We start from the raw sequence: 13,876 nt of genomic DNA, 5'->3' as shown, positions 1-13,876 counted from the left end.
CTTCTCAAAAGAGCTTTTGGCTTCTTTTTTTCTCTTTACCAATATTCCCCAGAGCCCACTTCAATAGGCTTTTGACTACACCACTCCACCAAAGTTACTCTAATCAAGGACATGAATGACCTCCATGTCACTAAATGTAATGGTCAATTCTTGGTCTTCATCTTGGGCAGCATTTGACCTTGTTGTTGATACATTATTTTCCCTGAAACATTTTCTTCCCCTGGCTTCTGACAACACACACCACCTTATTGCCTTCTCACTGGCTACTCCTTCTCAGCTTCTTTTTCTGATTCTTTCTTAGCACAGTTTCTTCATGTTGGAGTATCAATGACTCAGGCTTTGGGCATCCTCTCTATCTATAGTCACTTCCTGGCTGATCTCATCCAGTCTCATTAAATATTATCTATAACTTGATGACTTCCAAATTGATGTATTAGATTTGGCACTTAACTCCAGGCTTGTATATCCAACTCAACATATCCACTTGGGTGTCTAATAATTATCTCAATCTGAACATAATCAAAACTGAACCCTTGCTATATACCCCCAAATGTATGCTCTACTTTAAATTTTCCCTATGACATAAGTGGTTATTTCCATCCTTCCTGTTTCTTGGGCCAAAACTCTAACGTCATCCTTGATTCTTCTTTTCTTACATGCAACATACAATTTATAAGCTTATGTTCTCAATTTTTCTCCATATATATATATATATATATATACATACATACAGACTTCCTTTATATATATATATATATATATATATATATATACCCCTTCTCATCTTTTACATAGCTCTACTTTAGTCTAAGTCACCAACAACTCACTGCAAATATTTTAGTAGTTTCTTCACTGGTCTTCCCTGCTTCCATTATAGCCTTTCCCCATATGGTCCATTATTGACTAAAAGGTTAAGTCAGGTCATGTTCATCCTCTGCTCAAAACCCTCCGATGGCTTCCATCTTCCTCACAATAAAAACTAAAGTCGTTCAGAAGCCCACACTATAACACAAGGAATGAACTTGTTTCCTTAGCTGGTTTCCTTTGCTGATACCTCCAACTCTGCCACAAGTCATGTAGCTGTGAGTGGAGAACTATTAGAAGTTAATGGTAGAAGAGTAAAAAGGATGGGTGGTGATATTCACTTCCACCCTGTGGTTCCAGGGAGTGGTCAGGGCATCCCAGGGAAGGGGGGGGGTACTGAAGTACAGGAGTTCCTGAGGATAGCAAATGTGGATGTGGTCATTGGTCCTTACGGGAGTAGGAGATTCAGGGAGAAGTATTTGACCCAGAGGGCAAATGTGAAACCACCTATCCCTGGCATTAAAGGGAAGTGCCCCTCTAGGGAGCAGGGAAAGCTGATCCTTAGAGTACAGAGTGGTTGGCAAATCAAACTGCATAACAAAAAGTATGACTGAGATATGCAGGAGACACCATGTTTTTAGTCCAACTGTGGAGAAAAAAAGAAAGACAGTGTTCACCCCACTTTTTTAAAAGAGTCACTTGTCTTAAAGGATAAATAAAAGGTTCAAATTCAGGTAATTTATGTAAGAAAGAAAGCATGCAAATCTGGAATAATATATTTAGGAAAGTTCAAGTCCTACTTCTAATTATTTTTTTAAATTGATCCAAGAGATTTCTCAGAAATCTGTGATATTGCTGTAACTGAGCAACTTCCTTCAAATTTTTTTGCCTTCTCTGTGCACCCCATAAAGAAATAGCTTCCTTCTCCCACCCTCATACCCTCTCCTCCTACTTTATTCTTCTACACAGATCTCCATCTGACCTACAATATGTTTATTTCATAACTGTGATTTATCTGTTTATTTCTCCCAGAATGTTGGCTCTGAGCATTCTAGAATGCTGTATCCATAACACTGGAATTGTGGTTGGCACAGAGAAGGCAACTGACAAGTATGTGTTGAATGAATGGATGAGCCAGAATCTCTTTGTAAATAATTTCTTCTGGAGATATTTGAGTTTCAAAGAAGCTCCGGTTTCTGTCAGACATTCTACATAATGAGAGAGGCTGTCTCCTTTGGTGTTGACACTACACAAAGCATCATGTACAATGGCCTCAGAAATTAAATAAAAGGTGTGATGTTATGAGACAATTCTGACAATTAGAAGGGGGGAAAGTAAATTTTCAGAGTAAAATGGTGTTTGCAAATCTTAACATTCCAGCGAGCAATTTCAGTGGGGAAAAAAAATACCCTAAAGGGAAGGCAAGGGAGGCAAAACATTCTGTAGCCTCATTAATTATACCAGGAACATCAAGTTGCTGCTGGAAAAAATGTCTACAGATGCAGTCCTGATGGAGAATATTACAGTGTTCAGAAATCAAAATCCCTAAAGAAAATTAGTGGGAAGGAATGCACAGAGAGAAGGAAATTGAATATGTTTTAAACCTAACTGCACAAAGGTTTAATACAGTATAAGATATGTAGATTGACTTGTAATATAAAATCTATATTCATTCTTAGTAAAAGCCTCCCTGGAAGTCACTGCCATTTTTTGAATGTTTTTGAGAGTTCATGAATCTCGTGAATTGGTTATTTTTTAAAGTGAATATGGTTGCATTTAAGGAACGATATTTCGAAAATATTTTGCAGGTAGTTAATATTTAATTATCTGTATTCATTCATCCAACCATCCAACCAACCATCCGTCTACATTCTGAGAAATGAAGTATATACAACTCACAGATTACCAGCAGTACACCAGAATAAGAACTCATGGTAGACAAATTAATGCTGTCATGCAGTGTTTCACAGAACTGAAGTCTCTCCAAATGTCTAAGTTATACTACAGAAGCAAATGGGTGACTTGGTTCTTAAAGAGAGAAAATAGATTAGGTCTGTAACACGGTTTTGGAGAGTAGTTTCTAAAAACCTCAGACTGTTAAAAGTGGTTGGCACTTCATTCATTCCATTATAAGAAATGAAGTCGATGTTTTTGTAAATGTTGGAAATAAGCCTCTACCATAATCACTAAAGAATAGAGGTCAGGCCATTACTTCTGGTGTAGTTCAGGGAACTGTCAGACCACTGAGGGTTAAAAATTTATAAATCACAATGATGACTGGCTTGACAGAACCTCATAGTTGTGGTCCTTGACATGAGAAGTTCTGTAAGAGCACAGATATGACATACAAACTTAAAAGTATTTTTTGACTCATAATCTTAAGTCTTGAAGGAAATGTATGAAGGGTAAGAATCATCACTAGTATCCTATAAACTATAAACATGAAAAAAGAAAGTTCTTTCAATATTTTCATTTTAGCGCTCTTTTCATGGCAACTGGACTATTCGAGAGAAAGCATCAAAGTTGAGTCCAGGGTTCCCAGAAGTTCACAGCTTCCTGTTTGATAGAGCTTGCTTATATTATAGTTGTTTCTGTATGTATCTGAAAGTCCTGCTATGTTAGTGAATTAGCAACTCCTTAATGGAGAGGCCGTTTCTAATTTGCCATTCTAGTGCATAACTGAATAATTGTTATTTATTGGTATTATTTGAAATTTTTATTTTAAAATCGTTTCCTTCCTTAATTGAGCAGCTACTATGTGCATGGTGGTGAGCTAGGTGCTACTCAGCATAAAAGAGGTTAAAAAGGTGCTAAGGATGGTTGGAAAAGAGATGGGGCTGGAAGTGACATGGGATGAGGCTAAGAGAGAATGAGTTGGGATAAGGTGTTTAGGTACAATAGAAAGTTGTTTCACCTGTATTTTCTTCTGCAAAGAAATTGTATCAAATGCCTCATTCTTAATGAAAAATCTCCATAATTCTTAGTAGATGCCATTATTTGGAAGTGTTTGAATTACACCTCCACTTGGCAGCTGAATTATTTTTAGATGTAATTTTAACACATGTTAAATATGACAAAAACCCAGTCTTTTGCAGGCATCAGTACAATATCGTAAGGGTTCAGAGTGAGGTGACAAGCATCAGAAGTTTCTATCCACCATACCTTGGCCACTTCTTCTTGGAAAGCCACGAGATTCAAATGGGAGATGTTAACTAAGTCAGGCCCGTACACCACCGTTATCATGCGATGCTCCAAGCGTCCGATGTTCCCCACATCCAAAAGTTCACGTAATTTGGGGTCCTGGATAATAAACGTTGAAAAAAGTTAGTCTATAGCTAGAGATTCCAACATGGTAGCATAGTTCCAAAAGTGTTACACCTACAATGTCTTCAAAACAAAACTGCCTTTTATTAGTACTAGAAAATGGTATGAAGTCCCTAAGCCCATGATGGACTAGAGAGGTGAAGTAACTTGCCAAAAGTTTGTGGAAAGAGAATTTCTGACTCAAGACTTATGGTGTTCATGTCATTATATGAAGAGAAATGAATCAGAGAAAGACAAACACTGTATGATATCACTCACATGCATAATCTAAAAAAAGCAGAATTTATAGAAACAGAGAATAGTGGTAGCTACCAGGGGCAAGGGTATGTGGAAAATGGAGAGATTTTGTTTAAAGAGTACAAACTTCCAGATTCAAGATGTAGATGTTTTAAGGACCTAATGTACAGCATGGTGATTATAGGTAATAATATTGCTGGAAAGATGTTAATAGAGTAGATCTCAAGTGTTCTCACCAGAAAAAAAGAATGGAAATTATGTGATATGATGGAGGTGTTTGCTAATTTTATGGTGACAATCGTATTGCAATATATACTTGTACCAAATCATCATGTTGTACATCTTAAGCTTACACAATGTTACCTGGTAATTACATCTCAATAAACCTGAAAAAAGAAAAAGACTTATGGTCCTTGGTCAATGGCTCTTTCTCATACATCATTTAGTAGCAGCATATTTTTATGTGCCATAATTCTCCCTTAATTTCCTCCAATCATCCCATGACTCACATATTGAAATACAAAATCTCATCTCTCTCTTCAGTTCATGACACATTAAGACGAAGAAGATGATTCTTATGGAATCAAAACATGATAATGCTGTCTTGAGTTGAGGCAGAAACATGGCTGAGAATCACAGTTGTGGACCCTCTCCAACACTGAGTTCATTGTAAAGAAATAGGCTGTTAGCAAGATGGTGGCACTTGCCATGAATATGTTCATTTCAGTTCTATCCTCAGAATGTACTGGGATTTGGACATAGAGAACTTTTGCTGTCTTTTCAGAGCAAGTTTGATTCTCTGGGACACCGTAAGTGTGGATCCCTTGGCAATCTAGTCATGATGGGAAATGGAGGTTTCTAAAACCTCCTGAATTCAGAGTAAGACCTAAAATAAAACTCATTCATCTTGGCTGAATTTATTTTCGTCTCATATGAGATGAGAGATCCATGCAGAAAATTAATCAATCCAATCACTTAGCAAACTGCAGCCAGCTTCAAAGCAAGGAATAAAATTGTATTCTTATTTATTTAGCAAAATGCTGGACCAACAAGGCCTGGTTATTCTGACCTCCTTTCTAAGGTTTTAATTTATAGCATCCTTACAAAGAAAAAATGGGCTTAAAAAAAAGAAAGAAAATAAAATCTTTCCAGCTAAATAATTTGATTTGGTGCCATTAATTATGTCTTAAAAGGTATTAAACGTTTCTCCTCTGTTTGGCTGTGTAAAAAGGAACATTTTCAGGTAAGTTATGAAGAGAGAAAAATCCATTTCAAAGATGTGCCTAATATAATTAAAACCTCAACTCCACTAACAAGTTGAGAACTTATCAAGTACATCAGGCCTCCGAGAAAGATCAAATGCTATTACAAGAACATCAGTTTGCATGCCCTAGAAAAGGAGAAAACTAGAATAAGGATCTTATTAAGTAAACAACGCAAAAAAGGAAATTTTTAGCATTCTGGCATTAATGAAAGATTGAAGGAAAATTGTCAGGAAGAATGGACTTTTTTGTGAAGGCTAATATAGAATGATTCTATCTGTTCTTTGAAATGAATTACATCATGATTTTTGAAAATTTTTATTTATTTTTTTTAATTCAAGTGTAATTAACATACAGTGTTATATTAGTTTTGGGTGTACAATATAATGAAGAAACAATTCTGTACATTTCTCAGTGCTCATCACGATAAATGTATTTTTTGTCTTATTCACCTTTTTCACCCATACCTTGACTACCTCCCCTCTGGCTACCACCAGTTCATTCTCTGGTTTAAGAGTCTGTTTTGTTTGTTTGTTTGTCACTTTTTTTGCTCTGTTCATTTGCATCATAGTTTTTGAAAACTGCTTAGGCAAAGTTAGAAAAGAAAATGATCAGTCCTTTTAATTTTGTGTGTGTGTACTTGGAAGAGAAAGATAATTCTCAGAAACCATCTGAGACTTGTAATTATAAATCACAAGTTTTGAATCAATGAATACAGAGTCTATCTGCGATATTGTGATTTATAGGAAAAATAGATTTGGTCATTCAGATGATGAAAATATATTTCTCATAAGTATTTTGTCTTAGTCTGAGGGTCCTGGCTCACAGTCCCTAAAACCCAAGCATTTTCTGTTCAGTCTGCACTACTTTACCACTTGATTCCCATGTCTTTTTGCTCATTTATTAAATAGTAACTGATCAAAGAGTGCCACCTCTGAGAACTATAGAGACAAGAAGTGGGGATCAGGATGTTCACCTGAGTTGTCCTTGAGCTATAGGAATGCAAGGCAAGTAGAGAGCACCCAGCAGAGGTGCCAGAATAGAAGATAATTCTGGAGGGGTATGTGGTGACTCATTGTTAGGCATCCGGCTCTTGATCTCAGCTCATGTCATGATCACATGGTTTGTGAGATGGAGCCCCACATCAGGCTCCATGCTGACAGCATGGAGCCCGCTTGGTATTCTTTCTTCCCCTCACCTGCTCGTGTTCTCTCTCTCTCTCTCTCTCAAAATAAATCAATTAAAGTTAAAAGAAAACAAACTTGTTAAAAAAAAGAAAATAATTCTGGAAAAGGACAATATTGTTAGGTACAGTCAACAAGAATTTATAAGATGATCCGCTCTTTGTGGTGTCTCTGGAAAAGTTATCTCACTAATGGCTATTAATATATAATTAAAAAAATAATTGACATTTATGTAATTAAAAATGTGGAATAAAGTATTTAGAGGTAATGTCTGGATTTGGGAGGATGAGAAAGGCTAGCAAAATTCAGATGTTATGATTGAATCTGATAAGAAGATATCTGAGAAACCATCCTATAAGTCTCTCTACATCTGAGATGGTTGTACAATAACTAATAAAGAGTATTGAACATGAACTGCAGGCACAGTAATATATGGGAAATATTCCTTCAATATTTAAAATTATGTAATCTGGAAGTAAAGAGAAATTGTTTAAAGTATATATATAATAAGCAAGGTTCTTACTAATGTCTTTTTGGTGATGGAGTATACCAATTTTTAAACTATATTTTACTGTGTTTGCTACCATTAATAATTTTATTTGTTTTTACAACTATGTCTTTCCTTTATCAGCATCAAACTTGGGTTATGTTAGAACCCTCTCCCTTAAGAAATGACTTTAGGGGCGCCTGGGTGGCTCAGTCGGTTAAGTGGCCGACTTCGGCTCAGGTCATGATCTCCTACTCCATGAGTTCGAGCCCCGCGTCGGGCTCTGTGCTGACAGCTCAGAGCCTGGAGCCTGTTTCAGATTCTTGTCTCCCTCTCTCTGACCCTCCCCCGTTCATGCTCTGTCTCTCTCTGTCTCAAAAATAAATAAATGTTAAAAAAAAAATTAAAAAATTAAAAAAAAAAAGAAATGACTTGACTTTTCTTTTTACCTATACTCTGAGTTTTCTCAGTTTGAACACAATATCCCAAGCTGATATGGTAGCTTCAAACCTCGGTTTCATTATTGAGCATGTTGACATCTGAGGGATATACTGAATAAGATATTTGTCCTTTCAAGTACCAAAAATTGCCCTCAGCTGTTTACAGCAGAAGAGACCCTCAGAGAATTATCTGGAAGGGGGATTTATCTGGAAGGGTAAACAGCAAAGTGCCATTTGGAAAACTGTACAGGTAGAAAGAGTTTAATGGAAATAGATGTCCAAAAAACGGCTGCTTCTGGGGTACATCAGTCTCAGGTCTGGGAACATGAGTGGCTGCATTTCAAAAACGAATGAATAAAATTAAAACAGGAATAATAAATGCCTAGATACAATTTGCATGAAAAACACCCCCTTGTAAAAACCTATTCTACAAAGGATTTTATGCCTGAGGTTTTTCTTATTGATTGAACCTCCTGACCAGTTTTCAGAGAAGTACTTAGCTACTCAGATTACTACCAGACTCAAACATATTTCTGGACCCCTGCAGTTGATACACATTACTTGAAATTTTTATAAAGAAAGCAAGCTATCTTTACAATTCTGTAAACAAGTTCATGGTCTCTGTTGAAGCATACTAAAGAATATAGCTCACAAAAAAATAAGAGGAGCGATGAACTTGGAATTTCATATTTTCACTAAGTTGACACTCAAGGACTGCTTTCTGCAGAGAATATCCTAGATATGTCTCCACAGTTCGAATTAACCAGAACAGCTAAGAATCCTGGCAGCTATAATTTAACTGCACTGTGAAAGGTAAGTCTTAGATCACTTCCATTTCCCTAAGAGTTACAAAATGGAGACTGTCTCACTGAATAAGTTCACTTTCTTTCAATCGTTAAGATTCATGATTAAATTACTTCATGTCTGTCGCAAAGAAAGTTACTCAACTTAACAATTCTCCTTCCAGGTAATAGACCACTGAAGAAAGTAAAGGCCATTCTATATCTGAGACACAAGGACTCCATTACAGCACGTGTTAGTGTAATTATATCTTTAAAATTTTTTAAATTAATGGAAGGGATAAACACCAGCCACAGGATGATTTTTCAAAGAGGTAAATGCCAGTTTCAACTTTCATTCCTTAATATGACTTTTAAAGAAAAGCTGTCTTATTTGTATCTTTGATATCTACAAAATAAAATACCTTTTAAAGACCTGTACATTTCATTTTTGACACCAGAAACATTTTGGTACTGAAAATATACCTTACTCACCCCCATGAACTAGATCTTTATTGGATTTTAAGTTTATGGAGTAATTTGTATATTAGGTTAATTTTATTCTCGGTACTTAATGCAACATTTTCAACCTGAATTGCAGTTATATGGATATAACTGTAATCCATCATTTATGTAAATGATCAGGGAAAAATCTTTCCCTTAACACTCAATACAATAGTCAAAAATAAACACGACAGATTCCTTGTTATACTCAAGTGACCTTAGTACAACCAAGCTTTGTAGGTATAAAGCTACCTCTTCTTTGAAAGCAGAGCAAACTCTTTTTTGTTCAAATTTTGTTGTAAAAGAAAGATATTAACTTATATCCAGGATGGTTCTTCATCGAGTTCCTGAATTTAACATTTGCCTCTCAAAAAAAAAAAAAAGACTAACAAATTCCCTTGGAATCAATACTTATCGTCACACCTTTCATTTTAAAAGTTTCTCTCTCCTAGATATTTGCAAATGACATATCCGATAAAGGGCTAGTATGCAAAATGTATAAAGAACTTATAAAACTCAACATCCTCAAAATGAATAATCCAATTAAAAATGGGCTGAAGACATGAATAGACATTTTTCCAAATAAGACATACAGATGGCGAACAGATATGTGAAAAGATGCTCAATATCACTCATCATCAGGGAAATGCAAATCAAAATTACAATGAGATATCACCCCACAACTGTCAGAATGGCTAAAGTCAACAACAAAAGGAACAACAGGTGTTGGTGAGGATGTGGAGAAAGGGGAATCCTTTTGCACTGTCAGTAGGATGCAAACTGGTGCAGTCACTCTGAGAAACAGTATGGAGTTTCCTCAAAAAGTTAAGAATAGAACTACTCTATGATCTGGCAATCGCACTACTTGGTATTTATCCAAAGAATAAAAAAAATACTAATTCAAAGGGATACACTCACCCCAATGTTTATAGTAGTATTATCTACAACAGCCAAAGTATGGAAACAGCCACTTGGCTGAAATGTCACTCAGCCATAGAAGAAGAATGAAATTTTGCCGTTTGCAACGACATGGATGGAGCTAGAAACTATAATGCTAAGTGAAATAAGTCAGTCAGAAAAAGACAAATAGCATATGATTTCACTCATTTGTGAATTTAAGAAACAATACAAGAAAAAGGAGAAAAAAAGAGAGGCAAATTAAGAAATAGGCATTGAACTAAATAAAACTGATGGTTGCCAGAAGGGAGGGAGTAGGGGGATGAACTAAACAGGTGATGGGGATTAAGGAGGACAGTTGTGATGAGCACCCTATGATGTACGGAAGTGTTGAATCACTATATTGTAAACCTGAAACTACTATTACATTGTGTGTTAACTAAATGGATTTTAAATAAAAAACTTAAAAAAATAAAATAAAAGTTTCTCCCTCCTTTTAATGAATGTGATGAGGAATGTCATGCTCATTAGGATGTAGCTCAGGCAGCTGACACAGCCAGCAAGCCTTTTTAGATAAAACACTACCCACTTGCATGGACAACTTTGAAATACAGTGCTGTGAACATTCTCCTATGCAGGAGGAAGACTTGGAGGATGTGGTTTATGCTTTTCTTCCTGCAAGTGAAAGATGAGGGGGGCTTGAATGTTTTTCAGCTATTCCTTTAGATGGAGGGAGCAAGAGGAGAGCAGACGTACTATGACAAAGAAAAGTGACTATGGGCAAATACTAGAAAGAAAAAAGAGCAGGTAGAATACTGTCCTTCATATTTCACATCGGTATTATCATAACAAGATCATTTACGTTTGTTTTGGACAGAGTAGTGATGAATGTATAAAGACATTCTCCACTCCACTCATGGGGAGCCTCAGTGTACAAGTGAATCTACTAATGGAAAAAGAATATAGTTGGCTTGCCTAGGCACCTCCATCCAAAATAAAATAGCTTGAAGATGCCAGGCATGAATTGCGCTAAAATTAACATGCTTTTCAAATCTAAAAAGAAAAAAATAGTTTGGAAAAATGTAAAGGCAACCATCCTGTAAAATATTCCCCTTGAATATGGACATATCCATGCAGCTAAAAATTTGGTCGTCCTTGGGAATAGCCACAGAGAAAACAAAAATAAAATTCAAGGAGAATGTCCAAATAGCATTCTAGTGACGAATTAAAAAATTTAACTGTTTGATGTTTTTCTCCTTTCCTTACAAGCTCAGAGTGTAGTTTCCTGTATTTTCAAAAGCTAGAAGGAAAAGAAAGAGAAAGAGGATGCTGGAGGCATTTCAGGTGGCTGACACTCAGAAGTAGTAGAAAAAAGGAATTAAAATGAAATGCCTGGATTCCTGGGAACAAGTGAGTTAGTCCCAGAATGTGGAGATGTTCAATGGACATTATCCAAAGCTGGACCAATGTGTCTGTTTTGAGAAGTTGCATTATCTGAGCTGGGTTGGATCATAGAATGTTTGGCTTGGATAACAGAATGTTTGTCTAATAGACAAACTTGGCTTGGCTAATACAATGTTCATCTTGATGCTCCAGAAGCAGACCTGAGTCAAAGATCTGGGGGCAAGTAGGTTAATTTGGAGGTAATAACAAGAAAGGCCATGAGGAAGTGGGAAAGTAAGACAGGAACAGAGAAAGCCAATGAATGATGTGTTAATGACAGGTTTTACCACTTTGAACAACTGAGACTCAATTCATCCAGGGTCACTCCAAGGGACTGTGAAGAACACACCTGAGAATGTTCCCCAAGGAGCCTGGAAACCAGAGCATTGATCTGTTCAATCTCATCTATCATTGGTGGGGGGTATCTCCTGGGGGGCTCTCTTGCATTATGGCCAGAAATTCCGCATCCTCAGGACTATATGGGAACCCTGCAGGCCACCCCCATGGGCCAGTGGAATACAAATGCCCTGAAAATGTCCGTTACAGTGTTGAAGTAATGACTAAGAAATAAGAAAATGTTACCCTGATACTGATGAATCTCCATGTATTCTATGGGATCTACTTTTGAAGAAATTTCCGCAGGGCAAATAGATAAATTCTTATCTATTCAATTCTCTAATAAAAATAATACATGTAATGACAATAGGTTTTTAAAATTAGTAACTTAGGTATGTGTCAAGCAGCACTCTCACTGTTCTATATTGCCCCCTTTGTTTAATCAACAAATTAACACTGAGAAGTAACTATGTTGTTGTTGTTGTTTTTTCCCCTCAATTTGCAAATGAGAATTCTGAGGTTTAGAGGAATAATTTGCCCAGTTTTATAAAATAGGGGGAAGGGAGATTTGACTCCAAGTACATCTGATTGTAAAGTCTAAGCTGCCTCCATATCATATTGTGCTAACGGGGGTAGCCAATTGGATGGGGTTTCTATAAAAATAGTGCAAATAGTTCAACTAGCAGAAAAAACTTAAATTTAAATGAATCAGCTTCTATTCAAATCATCTCCTGTAGTGATATTTTAGACAGCTCGTAAAAATACAAAATAAACGAAATGTGAAATTAAAATAGGAAAGAAAGAGGGTCTAATGACACCACTTGTCTTCCTGGGGAAGAGTGGAAGCTGAACGGCCAGATTTAATCATCATTTGTACCATCATCCTTACTGAAAGTAAAAGTGCATGAAATACATAGCAGGGTTTTTTTTTTTTTTTTTTTAAGTCACTGGGAAAAAGTAGTTAGCTTCTGCCTCCAAATCTAGTCAGTATTTGTCAAACTTCAAAATTTGAAAGTATAGAGAGCTTGTCACTCATGTTTCAAACTATCCCCCAGCTTTCTCTGACACATGCAAGCATTGAACCACTACGAAATTCATAGGTGCAGCCACTCTCACTCCAGTACATAAAGGTCCACAAGCCCCTGTGGGTTGTGCTGTGTGCAAACCAGGCACTTGGACGTCATTGTTTCCTTCTTATTTAACCCTCTCACTGAGATGGTGAAATGCGTTTCCTTTTCCTTCAACTTTTGGGGAGGGAGTTGGTGCTTCTAGATAAGTCTTAATATCGCTGTGCCCAAATTTGGGAAGAATAAAGAGGCTTCTTTGTTGAAAGAATGCAGGTATATTTACTAAGTTCTCCCTGGTCTGTGCATCCTTTACAGGTGAGATTTTTTTTTTCTTCCTATTTTGTTGTGATGTCTACTTCCTCACATGGTATTTGATATATGGTACCCCCTAGATGGTACCGAAGGGGCTTCTGGAAGTTAAAATCAAGTATATCAGAAAAGAAGGCCCAATAATTCCTTAATAAGGACAAATACAAACAACATTCCCTTTGCAGTTTCTGGAAAATCCAAGTATACCCATCCTAAAGACTTTTGGCACTTGGAAGGAGACTGTAGAAATTTTGTCCTACCTGTCTGGAGTTTTGGTTCCACCAATTAAAAGGAATGAGACCTCGTGAGGTTTCCTTAACCTTTCTATGCCTCAGTTACTTCATCGGTGGGATAAGGATACTAATAGTGTCCTCTTAAAAAGTTTGTTACAGGAGGGGCACCTGGGTGACTCAGTTGGCTGAACGTCCAACTTGGGCTCAGGTCATGAGCTCAGGTTTGTTGGTTTGAGCCCCACGTTGGTTCCGTGCTCACAGCTCAAAGCCTGGAACCTACTTTGGATTGTGTGTCGCCCTCTCTCTCTGCCCCTCCCCTGCTCGTACTGTCTGTCTCTTTCTTTCAAAAATAAATAATAAACATGAAAAAAATTTTAAAGTTTGTTATGGGAACAAATGATTAATTATAAGTTAAGTGCTCTGGGCAACACATAACAAGCTGTGATTACTTGAAAAAATATACTAATAGCTCGAAAATGAAAGACAATTTGGGGGTATCTACTGAATAATTTAATCTCTTATAGGCACCAGAACATCTTGCTGTATATATTTATAAATATTTGCTTACTT

At 36.6% G+C, this 13,876-nt stretch overlaps 1 protein-coding gene across 1 annotated transcript in view; it reads right to left on the bottom strand.

The window, feature by feature from the left end:
- Nucleotides 1-13,876, bottom strand: part of PLCB1 (phospholipase C beta 1) — a 400,603-nt gene that overhangs the window by 168,329 nt on the left and 218,398 nt on the right. The window contains exon 4 of the mRNA XM_049649824.1: nt 3,967-4,104. Coding sequence (XP_049505781.1) covers nt 3,967-4,104 — 138 coding nt within the window. The remainder of the gene's footprint in view (nt 1-3,966; nt 4,105-13,876) is intronic.

Source organism: Panthera uncia, assembly GCF_023721935.1.
Source record: "Panthera uncia isolate 11264 chromosome A3 unlocalized genomic scaffold, Puncia_PCG_1.0 HiC_scaffold_11, whole genome shotgun sequence".
Lineage (NCBI taxonomy): Eukaryota > Metazoa > Chordata > Mammalia > Carnivora > Felidae > Panthera > Panthera uncia.
This window is presented reverse-complemented; position numbering and strand designations above follow the sequence as displayed.